The sequence below is a fragment of the Oncorhynchus mykiss genome, chromosome 6 (genome assembly GCF_013265735.2).
Source record: "Oncorhynchus mykiss isolate Arlee chromosome 6, USDA_OmykA_1.1, whole genome shotgun sequence".
In the NCBI taxonomy this organism is placed as follows: domain Eukaryota; kingdom Metazoa; phylum Chordata; class Actinopteri; order Salmoniformes; family Salmonidae; genus Oncorhynchus; species Oncorhynchus mykiss.
The window spans coordinates 1,594,355-1,621,082 of record NC_048570.1 but is presented as its reverse complement, the minus strand read 5'-3'; the positions used below and the strand labels follow the sequence as shown (position 1 = coordinate 1,621,082).

Genomic DNA, 26,728 nt, shown 5'->3' with positions numbered 1-26,728 from the left:
CCTGTAGTAATACCCAGCTGGTCCCTCTAGTAATACCCAGCTGGTCCCAGTAGTAATACCCAGCTGGTCCCAGTAGTAATACCCAGCTGGTCCCTCTAGTAATACCCAGCTGGTCCCAGTAGTAATACCCAGCTGGTCCCTGTAGTAATACCCAGCTGGTCCCTGTAGTAATACCCAGCTGGTCCCTGTAGTAATACCCAGCTGGTCCCAGTAGTAATACCCAGCTGGTCCCAGTAGGAATACCCAGCTGGTCCCAGTAGTAATACCCAGCTGGACCCAGTAGTAATACCCAGCTGGTCCCAGTAGCCATATATATTACCAAGCACAACATCCTTCACCTTCAATGAAAGCTCAGAACAGGGATGATTGGCTGTCGATGGAGAGATCTGCCCAGATCTGAACAAAACCAAGAGCTGCTGCCCTCTTCAACACTATTAGCTATTACTTCGAACTGGGAAGAGGGAGTCCTTATTCACTCAACCGAGAGAGAGGGAGAGATCATCTTTGATATAACTTTTCAACTGCACGGCAGACAGAGTGGAGCGCGCTGCAGGAGCACAGCGCACTGTCCGTTTTGTTACCTCTTCTTTGTTTCTTTTAGTGAGTGTCGAGCTTTTCAGGTGATTTTTAAACAAATGAACACTGGTCGAATCTTAAGGTGATGCCACCTATTTTCACTCTTAAGAAGACCTGGGACACGCGCTCTGAGTGGGATACTAAGACCAGCAAGTTATTCTGACTGAACGTCACTATTCACTATTCTCACTGGGAACATGGCTCTCTGTCCGCAGTTACTGCTGCTGCTCGGATGGAGCTATCTATTCGGTGGATATTGCGCGATGTTGAAAGATCATTTCACTGGTTTGAAAAGAAAAGGTGAATCTGGGCACTCAGGTGCCCCCCTGGGGGACAAAGACCGCTCAGAGAAGAATGAGCAAGACCTGCTTTTACAGGATACTATGACGGAACACATGCAGATGCTTTACGACAAATACAACCGTGCAGGATTTCCTTTCAAGAATGGGAATACTGTCCGCAGCTTTAAAGCGCATTGGGGTAAATCTAATTAAATATGTATTTGTCTCGTGCCGAATTTAACGAATGTAGACTTAACAATGATATTCTTGCTTAGAAGCCTTTCACAACTATGTAGAGTTACATGAATGTAATTTAAAAAAATATATGAGCACAAGAGGAATAAAATACACAATAATCCAACATGTGAGCCAAATTGGTTGAATCAACGTTGTTTCCAACGTCTTTTCAACCCCCCCCAATATATATGTGATGACGTTGAACTAACATGGAGAACTAATTGAATTTGCAAAAAGTAATCAACATTAGCGCATTTCATATTTTTTAACGTAGATCCAAGAGTTAAATTGTTTGCTGATTTCAAGTTCGTTTACAACTCAACCAAATGTAAAACAAAACTAGACATTGAATTGATTGATGTCTGTGCCCTGTGGGATGGAACTATACAGGGAGTACCAGTACCAGATCAATGAGGTAGATATGTACATGAAGGCAGGGTAAAGTGACTAGGCATCAGGATAGATAATAATAAGGTATTTGAGGTAGATATGTACATGAAGGTAAAGTGACTAGACATCAGGATAGATAATAGTAATGTATTTAAGGTAGATATGTACATGAAGGCAGGGTAAAGTGACTAGACAGGATATATAATAATGTATTTGAGGTAGATATGTACATGAAGGCAGGGTAAAGAGACTAGGCATCAGGATAGATAATAAGGTATTTGAGGTAGATATGTACATGAAGGTAAAGTGACTAGACATCAGGATAGATAATAGTAATGTATTTAAGGTAGATATGTACATGAAGGCAGGGTAAAGTGACTAGACAGGATATATAATAATGTATTTGAGGTAGATATGTACATGAAGGCAGGGTAAAGAGACTAGGCATCAGGATAGATAATAAGGTATTTGAGGTAGATATGTATATGAAGGCAGGGTAAAGAGACTAGGCATCAGGATAGATAATAAGGTATTTGAGGTAGATATGTATATGAAGGCAGGGTAAAGTGACTAGACAGGATAGATAATAATGTATTTGAGGTAGATATGTACATGAAGGCAGGGTAAAGAGACTAGGCATCAGGATAGATAATAAGGTATTTGAGGTAGATATGTCTATGACGGCAGGGTAAAGAGACTAGGCATCAGGATAGATAATAAGGTATTTGAGGTAGATATGTACATGAAGGCAGGGTAAAGTGACTAGACAGGATATATAATAATAATGTATTTGAGGTAGACATGTACATGAAGGCAGGGTAAAGTGACTAGACAGGATAGATAATAAGGTATTTGAGGTAGATATGTACATAAAGGCAGGGTAAAGTGACTAGACATCAGGATATATAATAATGTATTTGAGGTAGATATGTACATGAAGGCAGGGTAAAGTGACTAGACATCAGGATAGATAATCGTAAGGTATTAGAGGTAGATATGTACATGAAGGCAGGGTAAAGTGACTAGACATCAGGATAGATAATAATAAGGTATTTGAGGTAGATATGTACATAAAGGCAGGGTAAAGTGACTAGACATCAGGATATATAATAATGTATTTGAGGTAGATATGTACATGAAGGCAGGGTAAAGTGACTAGACAGGATAGATAATAAGGTATTTGAGGTAGATATGTACATAAAGGCAGGGTAAAGTGACTAGACAGGATAGATAATAATAATGTATTTGAGGTAGACATGTACATGAAGGCAGGGTAAAGTGACTAGACATCAGGATAGATAATAATAAGGTATTTGAGGTAGATATGTACATGAAGGCAGGGTAAAGTGACTAGGCATCAGGATAGATAATAATGTATTTGAGGTAGATATGTACATGAAGGCAGGGTAAAGTGACTAGACATCAGGATAGATAATAATAAGGTATTTGAGGTAGATATGTACATGAAGGCAGGGTAAAGTGACTAGACAGGATATATAATAATAAGGTATTTGAGGTAGATATGTACATGAAGGCAGGGTAAAGTGACTAGACATCAGGATAGATAATAATAAGGTATTTGAGGTAGATATGTACATGAAGGCAGGGTAAAGTGACTAGACAGGATAGATAATAATGAGGTATTTGAGGTAGATATGTACATGAAGGCAGGGTAAAGTGACTAGACATCAGGATAGATAATAATAAGGTATTTGAGGTAGATATGTACATGAAGGCAGGGTAAAGTGACTAGACAGGATAGATAATAATAAGGTATTTGAGGTAGATATGTACATGAAGGCAGGGTAAAGTGACTAGACAGGATAGATAATAATAAGGTATTTGAGGTAGATATGTACATGAAGGCAGGGTAAAGTGACTAGGCATCAGGATAGATAATAATAAGGTATTTGAGGTAGATATGTACATGAAGGCAGGGTAAAGTGACTAGGCATCAGGATAGATAATAATGTATTTGAGGTAGATATGTACATGAAGGCAGGGTAAAGTGACTAGACATCAGGATAGATAATAATAAGGTATTTGAGGTAGATATGTACATGAAGGCAGGGTAAAGTGACTAGACAGGATAGATAATAATAAGGTATTTGAGGTAGATATGTACATGAAGGCAGGGTAAAGTGACTAGACATCAGGATAGATAATAATAAGGTATTTGAGGTAGATATGTACATGAAGGCAGGGTAAAGTGACTAGACATCAGGATAGATAATAATAAGGTATTTGAGGTAGATATGTACATGAAGGCAGGGTAAAGTGACTAGACAGGATAGATAATAATGTATTTGAGGTAGATATGTACATGAAGGCAGGGTAAAGTGACTAGGCATCAGGATAGATAATAATAAGGTATTTGAGGTAGATATGTACATGAAGGCATGGTAAAGTGACTAGGCATCAGGATAGATAATAATGTATTTGAGGTAGATATGTACATGAAGGCAGGGTAAAGTGACTAGACAGGATAGATAATAATGTATTTGAGGTAGATATGTACATGAAGGCAGGGTAAAGTGACTAGACATCAGGATAGATAATAATAATGTATTTGAGGTAGATATGTACATGAAGGCAGGGTAAAGTGACTAGGCATCAGGATAGATAATAATAAGAGTAAAATAAAGAACAGAGTAACAACAGCAAATTATTAGTGTGAATGTGTGTTTGTGCGTGTCTAGTGTATGTGAATGTGTGTATATAGTGTGTGTGAATGTGTGTGGGTTTTGTGTGAATGTGTGTATATAGTGTATGTGAATGTGTGTGGGTTTTGTGTGAATGTGTGTATATAGTGTATGTGAATGTGTGTGGGTTTTGTGTGAATGTGTGTATATAGTGTATGTGAATGTGTGTGTGAGTTTTGTGTGAATGTGTGTGGGATTTGTGTGAATGTGTGTGGGTTTTGTGTGAATGTGTGTATATAGTGTATGTGAATGTGTGTGGGTTTTGTGTGAATGTGTGTATATAGTGTGTGTGAATGTGTGTGGGTTTTGTGTGAATGTGTGTATATAGTGTATGTGAATGTGTGTGGGTTTTGTGTGAATGTGTGTGGGTTTTGTGTGAATGTGTGTATATAGTGTATGTGAATGTGTGTGGGTTTTGTGTGAATGTGTGTATATAGTGTGTGTGAATGTGTGTGGGTTTTGTGTGAATGTGTGTATATAGTGTATGTGAATGTGTGTGGGTTTTGTGTGAATGTGTGTATATAGTGTATGTGAATGTGTGTGGGTTTTGTGTGAATGTGTGTATATAGTGTGTGTGAATGTGTGTGGGTTTTGTGTGAATGTGTGTATATAGTGTATGTGAATGTGTGTGGGTTTTGTGTGAATGTGTGTATATAGTGTATGTGAATGTGTGTATATAGTGTGTGTGAATGTGTGTATATAGTGTGTGTGAATGTGTGTGGGTTTTGTGTGAATGTGTGTATATAGTGTATGTGAATGTGTGTGGGTTTTGTGTGAATGTGTGTATATAGTGTGTGTGAATGTGTGTGGGTTTTGTGTGAATGTGTGTATATAGTGTATGTGAATGTGTGTGGGTTTTGTGTGAATGTGTGTATATAGTGTATGTGAATGTGTGTGGGTTTTGTGTGAATGTGTGTATATAGTGTATGTGAATGTGTGTGGGTTTTGTGTGAATCCAGGTGAAAGTTATGACCCCTTATTGATGTCACTTGTGAAATTCACTTCAATCAGTGTAGATGAAGGGGAGGAGACAGGTTAAAGAAGGATTTTTAATTCTTGAGACAATTGAGACATGGATTGTGTGTTTGTGCCATTCAGAGGGTGAATGGGCAAGACAAAATATTGAAGTGCATTTGAACGGGGTATGGTAGTAGGTGCCAGGTGCACCGGTTTGAGTGTGTCAAGAACTGCAACGCTGCTGGGATTGTCATGCTGAACAGTTAACCTTGTGTATCAAGAATGGTCCACCACCCAAAAGACAACTTGTCCCGCCAACTTGATACAACTGTGGGAAGCATTGGAGTCAACATGGGTCAGCATCTCTGTGAAACGATTTAGAGACCTTGTAGAGTCCCCGCCCTGACGGATTGATGCTGTTATGCAACTCGATATTAGGAAGGTGTTTGTATAGTTGGGACTATAAAGCACCTGTTGATCCAAAGCCCAACCACTGAGCCCATTACCCAAACGGAACGGCTGCTTCACCTGTTCTTTAGTAGCCTAGAGAAATGACCTGCTGTTTCTCAGGTTGTTTAGTAGCCTAGGGAAATGAACGGCTGTTTCGCCTGTTGTTTAGTAGCCTAGGGAAATGAACGGCTGTTTCACCTGTTGTTTAGTAGCCTAGGGAAATGAACGGCTGTTTCACCTGTTGTTTAGTAGCCTAGGGAAATGAACGGCTGTTTCACCTGTTGTTTAGTAACCTAGGGAAATGAACGGCTGTTTCACCTGTTGTTTAGTAGCCTAGGGAAATGAACGGCTGTTTCACCTGTTGTTTAGTAACCTAGGGAAATGAACGGCTGTTTCACCTGTTGTTTAGTAGCCTAGGGAAATGAACAGCTGTTTCTCAGGTTGTTTAGTAGCCTTGGAAAATGAACGGCTGTTTCACCTGTTGTTTAGTAGCCTAGGGAAATGAACGGCTGTTTCACTTGTTGTTTAGTAGCCTAGGGAAATGAACGGCTGTTTCACCTGTTGTTTAGTAGCCTAGAGAAATGACCTGCTGTTTCTCAGGTTGTTTAGTAGCCTTGGAAAATGAACGGCTGTTTCACCTGTTCTTTAGTAACCTAGGGAAATGAACGGCTGTTTCACCTGTTGTTTAGTAGCCTAGGGAAATGAACGGCTGTTTCACCTGTTGTTTAGAACGAACCCTAACCCTAACCCTAGGGAAATGGTTTGGACTAACAGTAGCCTTCAAGCCTGTTATACATTTTTGTGTCTGTGTTTATGGGTGAGTAGCCAATGATAGGACAGGTCATTTGTGTCTGTGTTTATGGGTGAGTAGCCAATGATACGACAGGTCATTTGTGTCTGTGTTTATGGGTGAGTAGCCAATGATAGGACAGGTCATTTGTGTCTGTGTTTATGGGTGAGTAGCCAATGATAGGACAGATCATTTGTGTCTGTGTTTATGGGTGAGTAGCCAATGATAGGACAGGTCATTTGTGTCTGTGTTTATGGGTGAGTAGCCAATGATACAACAGGTCATTTGTGTCTGTGTTTATGGGTGAGTAGCCAATGATAGGACAGGTCATTTGTGTCTGTGTATATGGGTGAGTAGCCAATGATAGGACATGTCATTTGTGTTTATGGGTGAGTAGCCAATGATAGGACAGGTCATTTGTGTTTATGGGTGAGTAGCCAATGATAGGACGGGCGTTTGTGTTTATGGGTGAGTAGCCAATGATAGGACAGGTCATTTGTGTTTATGGGTGAGTAGCCAATGATAGGACAGGTCATTTGTGTTTATGGGTGAGTAGCCAATGATAGGATAGGTCATTTGTGTTTATGGGTGAGTAGCCAATGATAGGACAGGTCATCTGTGTTTGTGTTTATGGGTGAGTAGCCAATGATACGACAGGTCATTTGTGTCATTGTTTATGGGTGAGTAGCCAATGATAGGACAGGTCATTTGTGTTTATGGGTGGGTAGCCAATGATAGGACAGGTCATCTGTGTTTATGGGTGAGTAGCCAATGATAGGACAGGTCATCTGTGTCTATGGGTGAGTAGCCAATGATAGGACAGGTAATTTGTGTATGTGTCTATGGGTGAGTAGCCAATGATAGGACAGGTCATTTGTGTATGTGTTTATGGGTGAGTACCCAATGATAGACCAGGTCATTTGTGTCTCTGTTTATGGGTGAGTAGCCAATGATAGGACAGCTCATCTGTGTTTATGGGTGAGTAGCCAATGATAGGACAGGTCATTTGTGTTTATGGGTGAGTAGCCAATGATAGGACAGGTCATTTGTGTTTATGGGTGAGTAGCCAATGATAGGACGGGGCGTTTGTGTTTATGGGTGAGTAGCCAATGATAGGACAGGTCATTTGTGTTTATGGGTGAGTAGCCAATGATAGGACAGGTCATTTGTGTTTATGGGTGAGTAGCCAATGATAGGACAGGTCATTTGTGTTTATGGGTGAGTAGCCAATGATAGGACAGGTCATCTGTGTTTATGGGTGAGTAGCCAATGATAGGACAGGTCATCTGTGTCTGTGTTTATGGGTGAGTAGTCAATGATAGGACAGGTCATCTGTGTTTCTGGGTGAGTAGCCAATGATAGGACAGGTCATTTGTGTCTCTGTTTATGGGTGAGTAGCCAATGATAGGACAGCTCATCTGTGTTTATGGGTGAGTAGCCAATGATAGGACAGGTCATTTGTGTTTATGGGTGAGTAGCCAATGATAGGACAGGTCATTTGTGTTTATGGGTGAGTAGCCAATGATAGGACGGGGTGTTTGTGTTTATGGGTGAGTAGCCAATGATAGGACAGGTCATTTGTGTTTATGGGTGAGTAGCCAATGATAGGACAGGTCATTTGTGTTTATGGGTGAGTAGCCAATGATAGGACAGGTCATTTGTGTTTATGGGTGAGTAGCCAATGATAGGACAGGTCATCTGTGTTTATGGGTGAGTAGCCAATGATAGGACAGGTCATCTGTGTCTTTGGTTATGGGTGAGTAGCCAATGATAGGACAGGTCATTTGTGTCTGTGTTTATGGGTGAGTAGTCAATGATAGGACAGGTCATCTGTGTTTATGGGTGAGTAGCCAATGATAGGACGGGGCGTTTGTGTTTATGGGTGAGTAGCCAATGATAGGACAGGTCATTTGTGTTTATGGGTGAGTAGCCAATGATAGGACGGGCGTTTGTGTTTATGGGTGAGTAGCCAATGATAGGACAGGTCATTTGTGTTTATGGGTGAGTAGCCAATGATAGGACAGGTCATTTGTGTTTATGGGTGAGTAGCCAATGATAGGATAGGTCATTTGTGTTTATGGGTGAGTAGCCAATGATAGGACAGGTCATCTGTGTTTGTGTTTATGGGTGAGTAGCCAATGATACGACAGGTCATTTGTGTCATTGTTTATGGGTGAGTAGCCAATGATAGGACAGGTCATTTGTGTTTATGGGTGGGTAGCCAATGATAGGACAGGTCATCTGTGTTTATGGGTGAGTAGCCAATGATAGGACAGGTCATCTGTGTCTATGGGTGAGTAGCCAATGATAGGACAGGTAATTTGTGTATGTGTCTATGGGTGAGTAGCCAATGATAGGACAGGTCATTTGTGTATGTGTTTATGGGTGAGTACCCAATGATAGACCAGGTCATTTGTGTCTCTGTTTATGGGTGAGTAGCCAATGATAGGACAGCTCATCTGTGTTTATGGGTGAGTAGCCAATGATAGGACAGGTCATTTGTGTTTATGGGTGAGTAGCCAATGATAGGACAGGTCATTTGTGTTTATGGGTGAGTAGCCAATGATAGGACGGGGTGTTTGTGTTTATGGGTGAGTAGCCAATGATAGGACAGGTCATTTGTGTTTATGGGTGAGTAGCCAATGATAGGACAGGTCATTTGTGTTTATGGGTGAGTAGCCAATGATAGGACAGGTCATTTGTGTTTATGGGTGAGTAGCCAATGATAGGACAGGTCATCTGTGTTTATGGGTGAGTAGCCAATGATAGGACAGGTCATCTGTGTCTGTGTTTATGGGTGAGTAGTCAATGATAGGACAGGTCATCTGTGTTTCTGGGTGAGTAGCCAATGATAGGACAGGTCATTTGTGTCTCTGTTTATGGGTGAGTAGCCAATGATAGGACAGCTCATCTGTGTTTATGGGTGAGTAGCCAATGATAGGACAGGTCATTTGTGTTTATGGGTGAGTAGCCAATGATAGGACAGGTCATTTGTGTTTATGGGTGAGTAGCCAATGATAGGACGGGGTGTTTGTGTTTATGGGTGAGTAGCCAATGATAGGACAGGTCATTTGTGTTTATGGGTGAGTAGCCAATGATAGGACAGGTCATTTGTGTTTATGGGTGAGTAGCCAATGATAGGACAGGTCATTTGTGTTTATGGGTGAGTAGCCAATGATAGGACAGGTCATCTGTGTTTATGGGTGAGTAGCCAATGATAGGACAGGTCATCTGTGTCTTTGGTTATGGGTGAGTAGCCAATGATAGGACAGGTCATTTGTGTCTGTGTTTATGGGTGAGTAGTCAATGATAGGACAGGTCATCTGTGTTTATGGGTGAGTAGCCAATGATAGGACGGGGCGTTTGTGTTTATGGGTGAGTAGCCAATGATAGGACAGGTCATTTGTGTTTATGGGTGAGTAGCCAATGATAGGACGGGGCGTTTGTGTTTATGGGTGAGTAGCCAATGATAGGACAGGTCATTTGTGTTTATGGTTGAGTAGCCAATGATAGGACAGGTCATTTGTGTTTATGGGTGAGTAGCCAATGATAGGACAGGTCATTTGTGTTTATGGGTGAGTAGCCAATGATAGGACCGGTCATCTGTGTTTATGGGTGAGTAGCCAATGATAGGACAGGTCATCTGTGTCTTTGGTTATGGGTGAGTAGCCAATGATAGGACAGGTCATTTGTGTCTTTGGTTATGGGTGAGTAGCCAATGATAGGACAGGTCATTTGTGTTTATGGGTGAGTAGCCAATGATAGGACAGGTCATCTGTGTTTATGGGTGAGTAGCCAATGATAGGACAGGTCATCTGTGTCTTTGGTTATGGGTGAGTAGCCAATGATAGGACAGGTCATTTGTGTCTGTGTTTATGGGTGAGTAGTCAATGATAGGACAGGTCATCTGTGTTTCTGGGTGAGTAGCCAATGATAGGACAGGTCATTTGTATCTGTGTTTATGGGTGAGTAGCCAATGATAGGACAGGTCATTTGTGTTTATGGGTGAGTAGCCAATGATAGGACAGGTCATCTGTGTTTGTGTTTATGTGTGAGTAGCCAATGATACAACAGGTCATTTGTGTCATTGTTTATGGGTGAGTAGCCAATGATAGGACAGGTCATTTGTGTTTATGGGTGAGTAGCCAATGATAGGACAGGTCATTTGTGTCTCTGTTTATGGGTGAGTAGCCAATGATAGGACAGCTCATCTGTGTTTATGGGTGAGTAGCCAGTGATAGTACAGGTCATTTGTGTTTATGGGTGAGTAGCCAATGATAGGACAAGTCATTTGTGTTTATGGGTGAGTAGCCAATGATAGGACAGGTCATCTGTGTTCATGGGTGAGTAGCCAATGATAGGACAGGTCATTTGTGTTTAGGGGTGAGTAGACAATGATAGGACAGGTCATTTGTGTTTATGGGTGAGTAGCAAATGATAGGACGGGGCGTTTGTGTTTATGGGTGAGTAGCCAATGATAGGACAGGACATTTATGTTTATGGTTGAGTAGCCAATGATAGGACAGGTAATTTGTGTTTATGGGTGAGTAGCCAATGATAGGACAGGTAATTTGTGTTTATGGGTGAGTAGCCAATGATAGGACAGGTCATCTGTGTCTTTGGTTATGGGTGAGTAGCCAATGATAGGACAGGTCATCTGTGTTTCTGGGTGAGTAGCCAATGATAGGACAGGTCATTTGTGTTTATGGGTGAATAGCCAATGATAGGACAGGTCATTTGTGTTTATGGGTGAGTAGCCAATGATAGGACAGGTCATCTGTGTTTATGGGTGAGTAGCCAATGATAGGACAGGTCATCTGTGTCTGTGTTTATGGGTGAGTAGCCAATGATAGGACAGGTCATCTGTGTCTTTGGTTATGGGTGAGTAGCCAATGATAGGACAGATAATTTGTGTCTGTGTTTATGGGTGAGTAGTCAATGATAGGACAGGTCATCTGTGTTTCTGGGTGAGTAGCCAATGATAGGACAGGTAATTTGTATCTGTGTTTATGGGTGAGTAGCCAATGATAGGACAGGTCATTTGTGTTTATGGGTGAGTAGCCAATGATAGGACAGGTCATCTGTGTTTGTGTTTATGGGTGAGTAGCCAATGATACGACAGGTAATTTGTGTCATTGTTTATGGGTGAGTAGCCAATGATAGGACAGGTCATTTGTGTTTATGGGTGAGTAGCCAATGATAGGACAGGTCATCTGTGTTTATGGGTGAGTAGCCAATTATAGGACAGGTCATCTGTGTTTATGGGTGAGTAGCCAATGATAGGACAGGTCATTTGTGTTTATGGGTGAGTAGCCAATGATAGGACAGGTCATTTGTGTCTCTGTTTATGGGTGAGTAGCCAATGATAGGACAGGTCATTTGTGTATGTGTTTATGGGTGAGTAGCCAATGATAGGACAGGTCATTTGTGTATGTTGATATAGGTGAATACCCAATGATAAAACAGGTCATTTGTGTATGTGTTTATGGGTGAGTAGCCAATGATAGGACAGCTCATCTGTGTTTATGGGTGAGTAGCCAGTGATAGTACAGGTCATTTGTGTTTATGGGTGAGTAGCCAATGATAGGACAGGTCATCTGTGTTTGTGTTTATGTGTCAGTAGCCAATGATACAACAGGTCATTTGTGTCATTGTTTATGGGTGAGTAGCCAATGATAGGACAGGTCATTTGTGTTTATGGGTGAGTAGCCAATGATAGGACAGGTCATCTGTGTTTGTGTTTATGTGTGAGTAGCCAATGATACAACAGGTCATTTGTGTCATTGTTTATGGGTGAGTAGCCAATGATAGGACAGGTCATTTGTGTTTATGGGTGAGTAGCCAATGATAGGACAGGTCATTTGTGTCTCTGTTTATGGGTGAGTAGCCAATGATAGGACAGCTCATCTGTGTTTATGGGTGAGTAGCCAGTGATAGTACAGGTCATTTGTGTTTATGGGTGAGTAGCCAATGATAGGACAAGTCATTTGTGTTTATGGGTGAGTAGCCAATGATAGGACAGGTCATCTGTGTTCATGGGTGAGTAGCCAATGATAGGACAGGTCATTTGTGTTTATGGGTGAGTAGACAATGATAGGACAGGTCATTTGTGTTTATGGGTGAGTAGCAAATGATAGGACGGGGCGTTTGTGTTTATGGGTGAGTAGCCAATGATAGGACAGGACATTTATGTTTATGGTTGAGTAGCCAATGATAGGACAGGTAATTTGTGTTTATGGGTGAGTAGCCAATGATAGGACAGGTAATTTGTGTTTATGGGTGAGTAGCCAATGATAGGACAGGTCATCTGTGTTTATGGGTGAGTAGCCAATGATAGGACAGGTCATCTGTGTCTGTGTTTATGGGTGAGTAGCCAATGATAGGACAGGTCATCTGTGTCTTTGGTTATGGGTGAGTAGCCAATGATAGGACAGGTCATCTGTGTTTCTGGGTGAGTAGCCAATGATAGGACAGGTCATTTGTGTTTATGGGTGAATAGCCAATGATAGGACAGGTCATTTGTGTTTATGGGTGAGTAGCCAATGATAGGACAGGTCATCTGTGTTTATGGGTGAGTAGCCAATGATAGGACAGGTCATCTGTGTCTGTGTTTATGGGTGAGTAGCCAATGATAGGACAGGTCATCTGTGTCTTTGGTTATGGGTGAGTAGCCAATGATAGGACAGATAATTTGTGTCTGTGTTTATGGGTGAGTAGTCAATGATAGGACAGGTCATCTGTGTTTCTGGGTGAGTAGCCAATGATAGGACAGGTAATTTGTATCTGTGTTTATGGGTGAGTAGCCAATGATAGGACAGGTCATTTGTGTTTATGGGTGAGTAGCCAATGATAGGACAGGTCATCTGTGTTTGTGTTTATGGGTGAGTAGCCAATGATACGACAGGTCATTTGTGTCATTGTTTATGGGTGAGTAGCCAATGATAGGACAGGTCATTTGTGTTTATGGGTGAGTAGCCAATGATAGGACAGGTCATCTGTGTTTATGGGTGAGTAGCCAATGATAGGACAGGTCATCTGTGTTTATGGGTGAGTAGCCAATGATAGGACAGGTCATTTGTGTTTATGGGTGAGTAGCCAACGATAGGACAGGTCATTTGTGTCTCTGTTTATGGGTGAGTAGCCAATGATAGGACAGGTCATTTGTGTATGTGTTTATGGGTGAGTAGCCAATGATAGGACAGGTCATTTGTGTATGTTGATATGGGTGAATACCCAATGATAAAACAGGTCATTTGTGTATGTGTTTATGGGTGAGTAGCCAATGATAGGACAGCTCATCTGTGTTTATGGGTGAGTAGCCAGTGATAGTACAGGTCATTTGTGTTTATGGGTGAGTAGCCAATGATAGGACAGGTCATCTGTGTTTGTGTTTATGTGTCAGTAGCCAATGATACAACAGGTCATTTGTGTCATTGTTTATGGGTGAGTAGCCAATGATAGGACAGGTCATTTGTGTTTATGGGTGAGTAGCCAATGATAGGACAGGTCATCTGTGTTTATGGGTGAGTAGCCAATGATAGGACAGGTCATTTGTGTTTATGGGTGAGTAGCCAATGATAGGACAGGTCATTTGTGTCTCTGTTTATGGGTGAGTAGCCAATGATAGGACAGGTCATTTGTGTATGTGTTTATGGGTGAGTAGCCAATGATAGGACAGGTCATTTGTGTATGTGTTTATGGGTGAGTAGCCAATGATAGGACAGCTCATCTGTGTTTATGGGTGAGTAGCCAGTGATAGTACAGGTCATTTGTGTTTATGGGTGAGTAGCCAATGATAGGACAAGTAATTTGTGTTTATGGGTGAGTAGCCAATGATAGGACAGGTCATCTGTGTTTATGGGTGAGTAGCCAATGATAGGACAGGTCAGTTGTGTTTATGGGTGAGTAGACAATGATAGGACAGGTCATTTGTGTATGTGTTTATGGGTGAGTAGCCAATGATAGGACAGCTCATCTGTGTTTATGGGTGAGTAGCCAGTGATAGTACAGGTCATTTGTGTCTGTGTTTATGGGTGAGTAGCCAATGATAGGACAGGTCATTTGTGTTTATGGGTGAGTAGCCAATGATAGGACAGGTCATCTGTGTTTATGGGTGAGTAGCCAATGATAGGACAGGTCATTTGTGTTTATGGGTGAGTAGCCAATGATAGGACAGGTCATTTGTGTTTATGGGTGAGTAGCCAATGATAGGACAGGGCATTTGTGTTTATGGGTGAGTAGCCAATGATAGGACAGGTAATCTGTGTTTATGGGTGAGTAGCCAATGATAGGACAGGTCATCTGTGTATGTGTTTATGGGTGAGTAGCCAATGATAGGACAGGTAATCTGTGTCTTTGGTTATGGGTGAGTAGCCAATGATAGGACAGGTCATTTGTGTCTGTGTTTATGGGTGAGTAGTCAATGATAGGACAGGTCATCTGTGTTTCTGGGTGAGTAGCCAATGATAGGACAGGTCATTTGTATCTGTGTTTATGGGTGAGTAGCCAATGATAGGACAGGTCATCTGTGTTTATGGGTGAGTAGCCAATGCTAGGACAGGTCATCTGTGTTTATGGGTGAGTAACCAATGATAGGACAGGTCATTTGTGTCTGTGTTTATGGGTGAGTAGCCAATGATAGGACAGCTTATCTGTGTTTATGGGTGAGTAGCCAATGATCGGACAGGTCATTTGTGTATGTGTTTATGGGTGAGTAGCCAATGATAGGACAGGTCATTTGTGTCTGTGTTTATGGGTGAGTAGCCAATGATAGGACAGCTCATCTGTGTTTATGGGTGAGTAGCCAATGATAGGACATGTCATTTGTGTTTATGGGTGAGTAGCCAATGATAGGACAGGTCATTTGTGTTTATGGGTGAGTAGCCAATGATAGGACAGGCCATTTGTGTTTATGGGTGAGTAGCCAATGATAGGACAGGTCATTTGTGTTTATGGGTGAGTAGCCAATGATAGGACAGGTAATTTGTGTTTATGGGTGAGTAGCCAATGATAGGACAGGGCATTTGTGTTTATGGGTGAGTAGCCAATGATAGGACAGGTCATTTGTGTTTATGGGTGAGTAGCCAATGATAGGACAGGGCATTTGTGTTCATGGGTGAGTAGCCAATGATAGGACAGGTCATTTGTGTTCATGGGTGAGTAGCCAATGATAGGACAGGTCATTTGTGTTTATGGGTGAGTAGCCAATGATAGGACAGGTCATCTGTGTTTATGGGTGAGTAGCCAATGATAGGACAGGTCATCTGTGTCTGTGTTTATGGGTGAGTAGCCAATGATAAGACAGGTCATCTGTGTCTGTCTGTGTTACATCTGTATTTTCTTTCAACTTGATTCAACTTTCCAAAGGAATGTCTGGTGTAAACTGGGCTGGTGTGGCCTATGTAACTCCTAAATATAAATGTTTTACGTTCAAGAGGCCGTTATGCAGTTGTCACACTGGGATGTAACCACTGATATGACAGAACTCCCTATTGCCATGTAGAACCTGTCAGGTTTCAGCACCCATATATTAGAAAACAGTGCCTTCTACTGGAATGTGTTGATAATGCAGGGGGGGGGGTGGATAAGGTTGGCAATGCCGCGTTCACTGCCGTCACTGCAGCCTACAGAAAACCCACACAGAACATTCCCTTCAGGTTCTCTTTTAGTTATTAAAAACAAGACTTTCCAACAACATTCTGTCAAACCAACATTTGTTAACTGGGAACCAAATGACTAGTGATTGGTTATTATTGCTAGATTTCCCTAGAAAATGCCATTTGAAGCTTTGAAACATTTGAATGATAGGGTTTGTAGACCTGCCTTAAATAGCCTCTAATTACATTTTTTTTTTGTTCTGCTCCAGGTTTGAAACTAAACTGAACGATATGCAGAGATCTTATAGTTCTATGGACACGTGGACCTCTCTGACCTATACTCTCGATTCCAGGGGTGTTCAAATCTTAACCTCCTACTGCTGGTTCTCTGTTCTACCTGGTCATTAATGGCACCCACCTGGTGTCAGAGGTATAAGTGATTTGAATTTGTGGGCTCTATACTAACTGCCTCGTCCTATTGCTCTCCCAGGCACCATCAACAACAAGCAGCTCCAGGTCTTCAACCTGACGTCTCTCACCAAGTCAGAGGCCATCCTGTCGGCCACGCTCCACTACTACATAGGAGACCTCCAGAACAGCACCCAGCACCCGGGCTGCAACAGCACCACCAGGCCCAAGAGCTGTGGAGCCCCTTCACCATTCCGCCATGGCCTCAGGAGACACAGCCACCTCCAGATGGATGTGTGGAGCTTTTCCTCAGTGGATAACCACACCAGGGCTTTGGGCCATTTTGTGATCAACGTGTCTACACTATACAGGGACTTCATCTCTTGGCAGTGGAAGGACGTCACCCGGGTGGTGAACCAAGCCAAGCGTCATCGTGAGCTGCTGATCGGGATAGACGTGGCATCCCAGCCTGGACCCAGGCCCTGGAAGAAGCTCCTCTCAGACCGCTCTCCTTACATCCTGGTCTACGCCAACGACTCGGCCATCTCTGAGCCCGAGAGTGTGGCGTCGACACTACAGAGGCATCAAACGATGACTACAGCTGGAGAAGGGGCTTTCGCCTCTGGCTTCAATAGACTGGGGCTGCACGCTCTGAATAACACAGCCGCGCAACAACAGGCGCCTCCTCACAGACGCCGGCGCTCGGCTAGCGTCCTCCTCCCGCTCCAGAACAACGAGTTACCGGGGCCGGAGTACCCGTATGAGACGACGGGCTGGGACGAGACCAGCCCCTACAAACCGCTGGAGAACAAGCCAGTCCGTCGGCCGAGGAAAAAGACGCGTGGTAAGAGCCAGAGGCACGACGGTAAGATGCCCCTGCTGCAGTTTGACGAGCAGACGATAAAGAAGTCTCGTAAGAAGCAGTGGAACGAACCACGGAACTGTGCTCGTCGCTACCTGAAGGTGGACTTTGCAGACATTGGCTGGAGCGAGTGGATTATATCTCCCAAGTCTTTTGATGCCTACTACTGCTCAGGGTCATGCCAGTTCCCCATGCCTAAGGTATGTCTTCATGCTTCATGTAATTAATAATATAATGTGCCAGTATGTGTTTCCCAGACAGAGTCCCCAACCCTCATCCTGGAGAGCTGCAGGTTCTGCTGCTTGGTTAGACAGGGTCCCCAACCCTCATCCTGGAGAGCTGCAGGTTCTGCTGCTTGGTTAGACAGGGTCCCCAACCCTCATCCTGGAGAGCTGCAGGTTCTGCTGCTTGGTTAGACAGGGTCCCCAACCCTCATCCTGGAGAGCTGCAGGTTATGCTGCTTGGTTAGACAGGTTCCCCAACCCTCATCCTGGAGAGCTGCAGGTTCTGCTGCTTGGTTAGACAGGGTCCCCAACCCTCATCCTGGAGAGCTGCAGGTTCTGCTGCTTGGTTAGACAGGGTCCCCAACCCTCATCCTGGAGAGCTGCAGGTTATGCTGCTTGGTTAGACAGGTTCCCCAACCCTCATCCTGGAGAGCTGCAGGTTCTGCTGCTTGGTTAGACAGGGTCCCCAACCCTCATCCTGGAGAGCTGCAGGTTGAGCAGGCTTTTGTTCCGGCAGGCTTTTGTTCCAAGTTCTTGATGAGCAGAATCAGGTGTAACAAAGTGCTGCACACTGAAGCTCTCCAGAGCCTGGCCTGGCAGGCTCATATAACAGCTACTCACAGACTCTGTTTGTCAACTTCAGTGGCCCTTCAGCACCACCGTGTGGCAGAATGTAGAACTGCAGTTGTCAACCATTGTTTCTCAATTATGATCTTAACACTTGGGTTTCCACATTTTTCTGCTCATGATCCCAAATTTACGTCAAGAAATTCTGGTGACCCCAATTTGGAGAGTAATGTAGTTTATTGGTTTTTGATATGAACAACAGGGCATGTGGAATGTTGTGTATTATGACTAGCAGTCTGTGCTGATAGCAATGAACACAACTGTGTACACATGATGTTCTGAGTCAAGAATGGTGACATCACGCCGGCTCTTTCAGACATCGTCTGGTTAGTTACTCCAGTCTGATGGAACATTGTCTGGTTAGTTACTCCAGTCTGATATAACATTGTCTGGTTAGGTACTCCAGTCTGACAGAACATTGTGTTACTCCAGTCTGATAGAACATTGTCTGGTTAGTTACTCCAGTCTGATATAACATTGTCTGGTTAGTTACTCCACTCTGATAGAACATTGTCTGGTTAGTTACTCCAGTCTGATAGAACATTGTCTGGTTAGTTACTCCAGTCTGATAGAACATTGTCTGGTTAGTTACTCCAGTCTGATAGAACATCGTCTCGTTAGTTACTCCAGTCTGATAGAACATCGTCTCGTTAGTTACTCCAGTCTGATAGAACATTGTCTGGTTAGTTACTCCAGTCTGATAGAACATTGTCTGGTTAGTTACTCCAATCAGATAGAACATTGTCTGGTTAGTTACTCCAGTCTGATAGAACATTGTCTGGTTAGTTACTCCAGCCTGATAGAACATTGTCTCGTTAGTTACTCCAGTCTGATAGAACATCGTCTCGTTAGTTACTCCAGTCTGATAGAACATCGTCTGGTTAGTTACTCCAGTCTGATAGAACATTGTCTGGTTAGTTACTCCAGTCTTATAGAACATCGTCTGGTTAGTTACTCCAGTCTGGTAGAACATTGTCTCGTTAGTTACTCCAGTCTTATAGAACATTGTCTTGTTAGTTACTCCAGTCTGATAGAACATTGTGTTACTCCAGTCTGATAGAACATTGTCTGGTTAGTTACTCCAGTCTTATAGAACATTGTGTTACTCCACTCTGATAGAACATTGTCTGGTTAGTTACTCCAGTCTTATAGAACATCGTCTGGTTAGTTACTCCAGTCTGGTAGAACATTGTCTCGTTAGTTACTCCAGTCTTATAGAACATCATCTGCTTAGTTACTCCAGTCTGATAGAACATTGTGTTACTCCAGTCTGATAGAACATCGTCTAGTTAGTTACTCCAGTCTGATAGAACATCATCTGGTTAGTTACTCCAGTCTGATAGAACATTGTGTTACTCCAGTCTGATAGAACATCGTCTGGTTAGTTACTCCAGTCTGATAGAACATCATCTAGTTAGTTACTCCAGTCTGATAGAACATTGTCTGGTTAGTTACTCCAGTCTGAAAGAACATTGTCTGGGTAGTTACTCCAGTCTGATAGAACAGTGTCTGGTTAGTTACTCCAGTCTGATAGAACATTGTCTGGTTAGTTACTCCAGTCTGATAGAATATTGTGTTACTCCAGTCTGATAGAACATTGTCTGGTTAGTTACTCCAGTCTGATAGAATATTGTCTGGTTAGTTACTCCAGTCTGATAGAACATTGTCTGGTCAATTACTCCAGTCTGATAGAACATTGTCTGGTTAGTTACTCCAATCAGATAGAACATTGTCTGGTTAGTTACTCCAGTCTGATAGAACATTGTCTGGTTAGTTACTCCACTCTGATAGAACATTGTGTTACTCCAGTCTGATAGAACATTGTGTTACTCCAGTCTGATAGAACATTGGCTGGTTAGTTACTCCAGTCTGATAGAACATTGTGTTACTCCAGTCTGATAGAACATTGTCTGGTTAGTTACTCCAGTCTGATAGAACATTGCCTGGTTAGTTACTCCAGTCTGACAGAACATTGTCTGGTTAGTTACTCCAGTCTGATAGAACATTGTGTTACTCCAGTCTGATAGAACATTGTCTGGTTAGTTACTCCAGTCTGATAGAACATTGCCTGGTTAGTTACTCCACTCTGATAGAACATTGTGTTACTCCAGTCTGATAGAACATTGTGTTACTCCAGTCTGATAGAACATTGTGTTAGTTCCTCCAGTCTGATTGAACATTGTGTTACTCCAGTCTGATAGAACATTGTGTTAGTTCCTCCAGTCTGATAGAACATTGTGTTACTCCAGTCTGATAGAACATTGTGTTACTCCAGTCTGATTGAACATTGTGTTACTCCAGTCTGATAGAACATTGTGTTACTCCAGTCTGATTGAACATTGTGTTACTCCAGTCTGATTGAACATTGTGTTAGTTCCTCCAGTCTGATAGAACATTGTGTTACTCCAGTCTGATAGAACATTGTGTTAGTTCCTCCAGTCTGATAGAACATTGTGTTACTCCAGTCTGATAGAACATTGTGTTACTCCAGTCTGTTAGAACATTGTGTTACTCCAGTCTGATTGAACATTGTGTTACTCCAGTCTGTTAGAACATTGTGTTAGTTCCTCCAGTCTGATAGAACATTGTGTTACTCCAGTCTGATAGAACATTGTGTTACTCCAGTCTGATTGAACATTGTGTTACTCCAGTCTGATTGAACATTGTGTTACTCCAGTCTGATTGAACATTGTGTTACTCCAGTCTGATAGAACATTGTGTTACTCCAGTCTGTTAGAACATTGTGTTACTCCAGTCTGATTGAACATTGTGTTACTCCAGTCTGATTGAACATTGTGTTAGTTCCTCCAGTCTGATAGAACATTGTGTTACTCCAGTCTGATAGAACATTGTGTTACTCCAGTCTGATTGAACATTGTGTTAGTTCCTCCAGTCTGATAGAACATTGTGTTACTCCAGTCTGTTAGAACATTGTGTTACTCCAGTCTGATTGAACATTGTGTTACTCCAGTCTGATTGAACATTGTGTTAGTTCCTCCAGTCTGATAGAACATTGTGTTACTCCAGTCTGATAGAACATTGTGTTACTCCAGTCTGATTGAACATTGTGTTACTCCAGTCTGATTGAACATTGTGTTACTCCAGTCTGATTGAACATTGTGTTACTCCAGTCTGATAGAACATTGTGTTACTCCAGTCTGATAGAACATTGTGTTACTCCAGTCTGATTGAACATTGTGTTAGTTCCTCCAGTCTGATAGAACATTGTGTTACTCCAGTCTGATAGAACATTGTGTTACTCCAGTCTGATAGAACATTGTGTTACTCCAGTCTGATTGAACATTGTGTTAGTTCCTCCAGTCTGATTGAACATTGTGTTACTCCAGTCTGTTAGAACATTGTGTTACTCCAGTCTGTTAGAACATTGTGTTAGTTCCTCCAGTCTGATAGAACATTGTGTTACTCCAGTCTGTTAGAACATTGTGTTAGTTCCTCCAGTCTGATAGAACATTGTGTTACTCTGGTCAGATGGAATGTTGTCTTTAACCTTCATAGAACTGTCATGTTTGTTGTCATGAGGTGAATGTTGTGGTTCACCTCCTCCTTCTCTTCTGTCCTGTAGTCTCTGAAGCCTAGCAACCACGCCACCATCCAGAGCATTGTGAGAGCGGTAGGGGTGGTTTCTGGTATCCCTGAGCCCTGCTGTGTCCCCGACAAGATGTCTTCCCTCTCCATCCTCTTCTTCGACGAGGACAAGAACGTGGTGCTCAAAGTCTACCCAAACATGACTGTGGACTCCTGCGCCTGCAGATAGGGATAATTACCACACACACACACACACACATAGAACAATCTCTCTGCAACATAGCCACCTCTCAAGGATCAAGGATATTCCACTTTTGCACTCTCAGAGAGGTTAGGGATTACAATCTACTATCTAAATGAAGATGGACCTTTTCAGGGAAGGACTGCTGGACCTTCCTCCTACTGGAATCCTGAAGCACCCTGGGAAATAGACAGCTGACTAGTCTCATCATCATCATCGCTATCACCACCATCATCATCATGGGGTTTTACTTGTTTGAATACAATTAACCAACCACTGGAAAGGAGGACCTAATGCAGTTTGAGGTAGCACCTTAAAGAGGGAGGCAAAAACACCCAGAATGAAAGACCTTCTGTGATTCCTGAGCTCCAACAGTATTGGGACAATGACACATTTGTTGCTGTTTTGGCTCTGTACTCCAGCACTTTGAAATTATACATTGACTATGAGGTTAAAGTGCAGACTGTCAACATTCATTTGAGGGTATTTTCATCCATATCGGGTGAACCGTTTAGAAAGTACAGAGCTTTTTCTACCTAGTCCACCCATCTTAGGGGACCAAAAGTATTGGGACAAATTCACTTATGTGTATTAAAGTAGTCCTTAATGAATCACAATGAGTGAGAAAGTTACAGATGCACACATACCCCCAAGACATGCTAACCTCTCACCATTACAATAACAGGGGAGGTTAGCATTTTATATCATACCCCCAAGACATGCCAACCTCTCACCATTACAATAACAGGGGAGGTTAGCATACCCCCAAGACATGCTAACCTCTCACCATTACAATAACAGGGGAGGTTAGCATTTTATATCATACCCCCAAGACATGCTAACCTCTCACCATTACAATAACAGGGGAGATTAGCATACCCCCAAGACATGCTAACCTCTCACCATTACAATAACAGGGGAGGTTAGCATTTTATATCATACCCCCAAGACATGCTAACCCTCTCACCATTACAATAACAGGGGAGGTTAGCATACCCCAAGACATGCTAACCTCTCACCATTACAATAACAGGGGAGGTTAGCATTTTATATCATACCCCCAAGACATGCTAACCTCTCACAATTACAATAACAGGGGAGGTTAGCATTTTATATCATACCCCCAAGACATGCTAACCTCTCACCATTACAATAACAGGGGAGGTTAGCATTTTATATCATACCCCCAAGACATGCTAACCTCTCACCATTACAATAACAGGGGAGATTAGCATACCCCCAAGACATGCTAACCTCTCACCATTACAATAACAGGGGAGGTTAGCATTTTATATCATACCCCCAAGACATGCTAACCCTCTCACCATTACAATAACAGGGGAGGTTAGCATACCCCAAGACATGCTAACCTCTCACCATTACAATAACAGGGGAGGTTAGCATTTTATATCATACCCCCAAGACATGCTAACCCTCTCACCATTACAATAACAGGGGAGGTTAGCATACCCCCAAGACATGCTAACCTCTCACCATTACAATAACAGGGGAGGTTAGCATTTTTATATCATACCCCCAAGACATGCTAACCTCTCACCATTACAATAACAGGGGAGGTTAGCATACCCCCAAGACATGCATTTTTGAGAGGGGGTATGATATTTGTGCGTCTGTAACTTTCTCACTCATCAGGATTATCCGTAACCATGGTATAATCCACATTAAGTGTTTAGAAACATATTCTATTCTTATTTACAATAAAAGTGACTTCAAAATGACACAATACATTATTTACCATTCATTTCTATTGGGCACAATAAAATCTGAAACACAACCAAAACAAACAGCAAATGCATCCAACAAGTTTATAGAGTCACAAGCTTGATGTAGTCATTGCATGCTAGGAATATGGAACAAAATACTTTTCCCATAAAATGGGGGAACAAATAAATTAATTTGTCCCAATACTTTTGATCCCCTAAAATGGGGGAACTTGGTACAAAAAGTGCTGTACCATTTCAAATCTGAAGTGCTGGAGTACAAAGCCAAAACAGCTCACTGTGTTTTAATAACCAGAGGACCCCAGACCCCAGTACTGCCCTTGTTTTAATAACCACAGGACCCCAGTACTGCCCCTGTTTTAATAACCAGAGGACCCCAGTACTGCCCCTGTTTTAATAACCAAAGGACCCCAGTACTGCCCCTGTTTTAATAACCAAAGGACCCCAGTACTGCCCCTGTTTTAATAACCACAGGACCCCAGTACTGCCCCTGTTTTAATAACCAAAGGACCCCAGTACTGCCCCTGTTTTAATAACCAAAGGACCCCAGTACTGCCCCTGTTTTAATAACCACAGGACCCCAGTACTGCCCCTGTTTTAATAACCAGAGGACCCCAGTACTGCCCCTGTTTTAATAACCACAGGACCCCAGTACTGCCACTGTTTTAATAACCAGAGGACCCCAGTACTGCCCCTGTTTTAATAACCAGAGGACCCCAGTACTGCCCCTGTTTTAATAACCACAGGACCCCAGTACTGCCCCTGTTTTAATAACCAGAGGACCCCAGTACTGCCCCTGTTTTAATAACCAGAGGACCCCAGTACTGCCCCTGTTTTAATAACCACAGGACCCCAGTACAGCCTCATCACCCCAGTACAGCCTCGTCACCCCGGTACAGCCTCATCACCCCAGCACAGCCTCGTCACCCCGGTACAGCCTCATCACCCCGGCACAGCCTCGTCACCCCGGTACAGCCTCATCACCCCGGTACAGCCTCGTCACCCCGGTACAGCCTCGTCACCCCAGTACAGCCTCATCACCCCGGTACAGCCTCGTCACCCCGGTACAGCCTCGTCACCCCAGTACAGCCTCATCACCCCGGTACAGACTCGTCACCCCGGTACAGCCTCGTCACCCCAGTATTGCCTCAGTGGGACTCTTCTGGGTTGACTGAAGTGGTCAGACAGACACATTCTATATCCTTCCTCCCCAGTTCTACTACCACTACTAGTGGTAGTAGTTTTTTTTTTACCATTACCAAGGAACATCCTCCTTTCCTCAACCTCTTCCTCCACCTCTTCCTCTACCACCTCCTCTTCCTCCTCTCTTCCACCTCTCCGTCCTCCTCCTCCACCTCCTCGCCTCGTTCTCCTCCTCCCTCTCCAACTCCTCGTCCTCCTCCTCCCTCTCCAACCACCTCTTCCTCCCTCTCCTCGTCCTCCTCCTCCACCTCTTCCTCCACCTCTTCTCATGCTCCTCCTCCACCTCTTCCTCCAACTCTTCCACCTCCTCCTCCCTCTCCAACTCCTCCACCTCTTCCTCTTCCTCCTCCCTCTCCTACTCATCCTCCATTTTTTACTGCATGGCTATATGTTACAGTGTCTATGTCCTTAATATGACCTTGTTACTCACTGTATATGAACATAATGTATACATATGTATTGCCTTGGCTGCTATAGAGAGATATATTTGATTCCAAAGCCAGATATTGTGATGTAGAGTGAATTACATACATCTTTTTCATTGTTTAGATAGTTTATCCATAAAGTATAATTGTACATATTGATAGAACTTCTAAGAATAATTCATATGCAAAACAAGTAAGCTATATTTCATACATTCAAGTCTGGGATAAAATGTGGTAAAAACAGTTATAGTTTACCTGAGAATATATTTTATTTGAGTGTTGTAGTTGAATAGGCTGACTAGGTTGGGTGGTAGTGGTAGTGTTGTAGTTGAATAGGCTGACTAGGTTGAGTGGTAGTGGTAGTGTTGTAGTTGAATAGGCTGAATAGGTTGGGTGGTAATGGTAGTGTTGTAGTAGTGGTGGTTGTGGTAGTTGTAGTAGTAGTAGAAGCAGTAGTAGTAGTAGTAGTAGTAGTAGTAGTAGTAGTAGTTGTAGTAGTAGTAGTAGTAGTTGTAGAAGCAGCAGTAGTAGTAGTAGTAGTAGTGGTAGTAGCAGTAGTAGTAGTAGTAGTAGTAGCGGTGGTAGTGGTAGTAGTAGTAGTAATGCTGGTAGTAGTAGTAGTGCTGGTAGTAGTAGTAGTGGTAGTAGTAGTATTAGTAGTGGTAGTAGTAGTGGTAGTAGTAGTGCTAGTATTAGTAGTAGTAGTAGTAGTGGTAGTAGTAGTAGTAGTAGTAGTAGTAGTAGTAGCAGTGCCAGTAGTAGTAGTGCCAGTAGTGGTGGTAGTAGTAGTAGTGGTAGTAGTAGTATTAGTAGTGGTAGTAGTAGTGCCAGTAGTAGTAGTAGTAGTAGTAGTAGTAGTAGTAGTAGTAGTGCCAGTAGTAGTAGTGCCAGTAGTAGTAGTGCCAGTAGTAGTAGTGCCAGTAGTAGTAGTGGTAGTAGTAGTGGTAGTAGTAGTAGTAGTAGTAGTAGTAGTAGTGGTAGTGGTAGTAGTAGTAGTGGTAGTGGTAGTAGTAGTAGTGGTAGTAGTAGTAGTAGTAGTAGTAGTGTTAGTAGTAGTAGTAGTAGTAGTAGTAGTGGTAGTAGTAGTGCCAGTAGTAGTAGTGTCAGTAGTAGTAGTAGTAGTAGTAGTGGTAGTAGTAGTGGTAGTAGTAGTAGTAGTGGTAGTAGTAGTAGTGGTAGTGGTAGTAGTAGTAGTGGTAGTGGTAGTAGTAGTAGTGGTAGTAGTATGACTACCAGTTTATTAGGTACACCCATCTAGTACCAGGCCAGTTTATTAGGTACACGTGAAGGAGGAGGACGGCCATTTATGAGATACTGAATCACCATGCTCAAAGTCGTTTAGGTCACTCGTTTCGCCCATTCTAACGTTCAATGGAACAGTAACTGAATGCCTTGAAGCCTGTCTGCCTGCTTTATATAGCAAGCCATGGCCACGTGACTCACTGTCTGTAGGAGCGATCCATTTTGGTGA

At 42.7% G+C, this 26,728-nt stretch overlaps 1 protein-coding gene across 1 annotated transcript; it reads left to right on the top strand.

Annotated features, from left to right (window-relative positions):
• Positions 1-342: 342 nt before the first annotated feature.
• On the top strand, positions 343-22,556 carry LOC110493526 (bone morphogenetic protein 3). The gene is made up of 3 exons (XM_036979190.1): positions 343-1,056; positions 16,470-17,449; positions 21,684-22,556. Exons 1-3 carry the CDS (start codon positions 774-776, stop codon positions 21,873-21,875), a joined length of 1,455 nt encoding a protein of 484 aa, XP_036835085.1. The 5' UTR covers positions 343-773; the 3' UTR covers positions 21,876-22,556.
• The last annotated feature ends 4,172 nt before the right edge of the window (positions 22,557-26,728 follow it).

What these genes read in the sequence shown, in the direction of transcription:
- LOC110493526 (XM_036979190.1), top strand. Translation starts at nt 774, where the DNA reads ATGGCTCTCTGTCCGCAGTTACTGCTGCTGCTCGGATGGAGCTATCTA. An exon ending in CAGCTTTAAAGCGCATTGGG is followed by an intron (nt 1,057 to 16,469) that starts GTAAATCTAATT and finishes TTGCTCTCCCAG; the next exon opens with GCACCATCAACAACAAGCAG. An exon ending in GCCAGTTCCCCATGCCTAAG is followed by an intron (nt 17,450 to 21,683) that starts GTATGTCTTCAT and finishes TCTGTCCTGTAG; the next exon opens with TCTCTGAAGCCTAGCAACCA.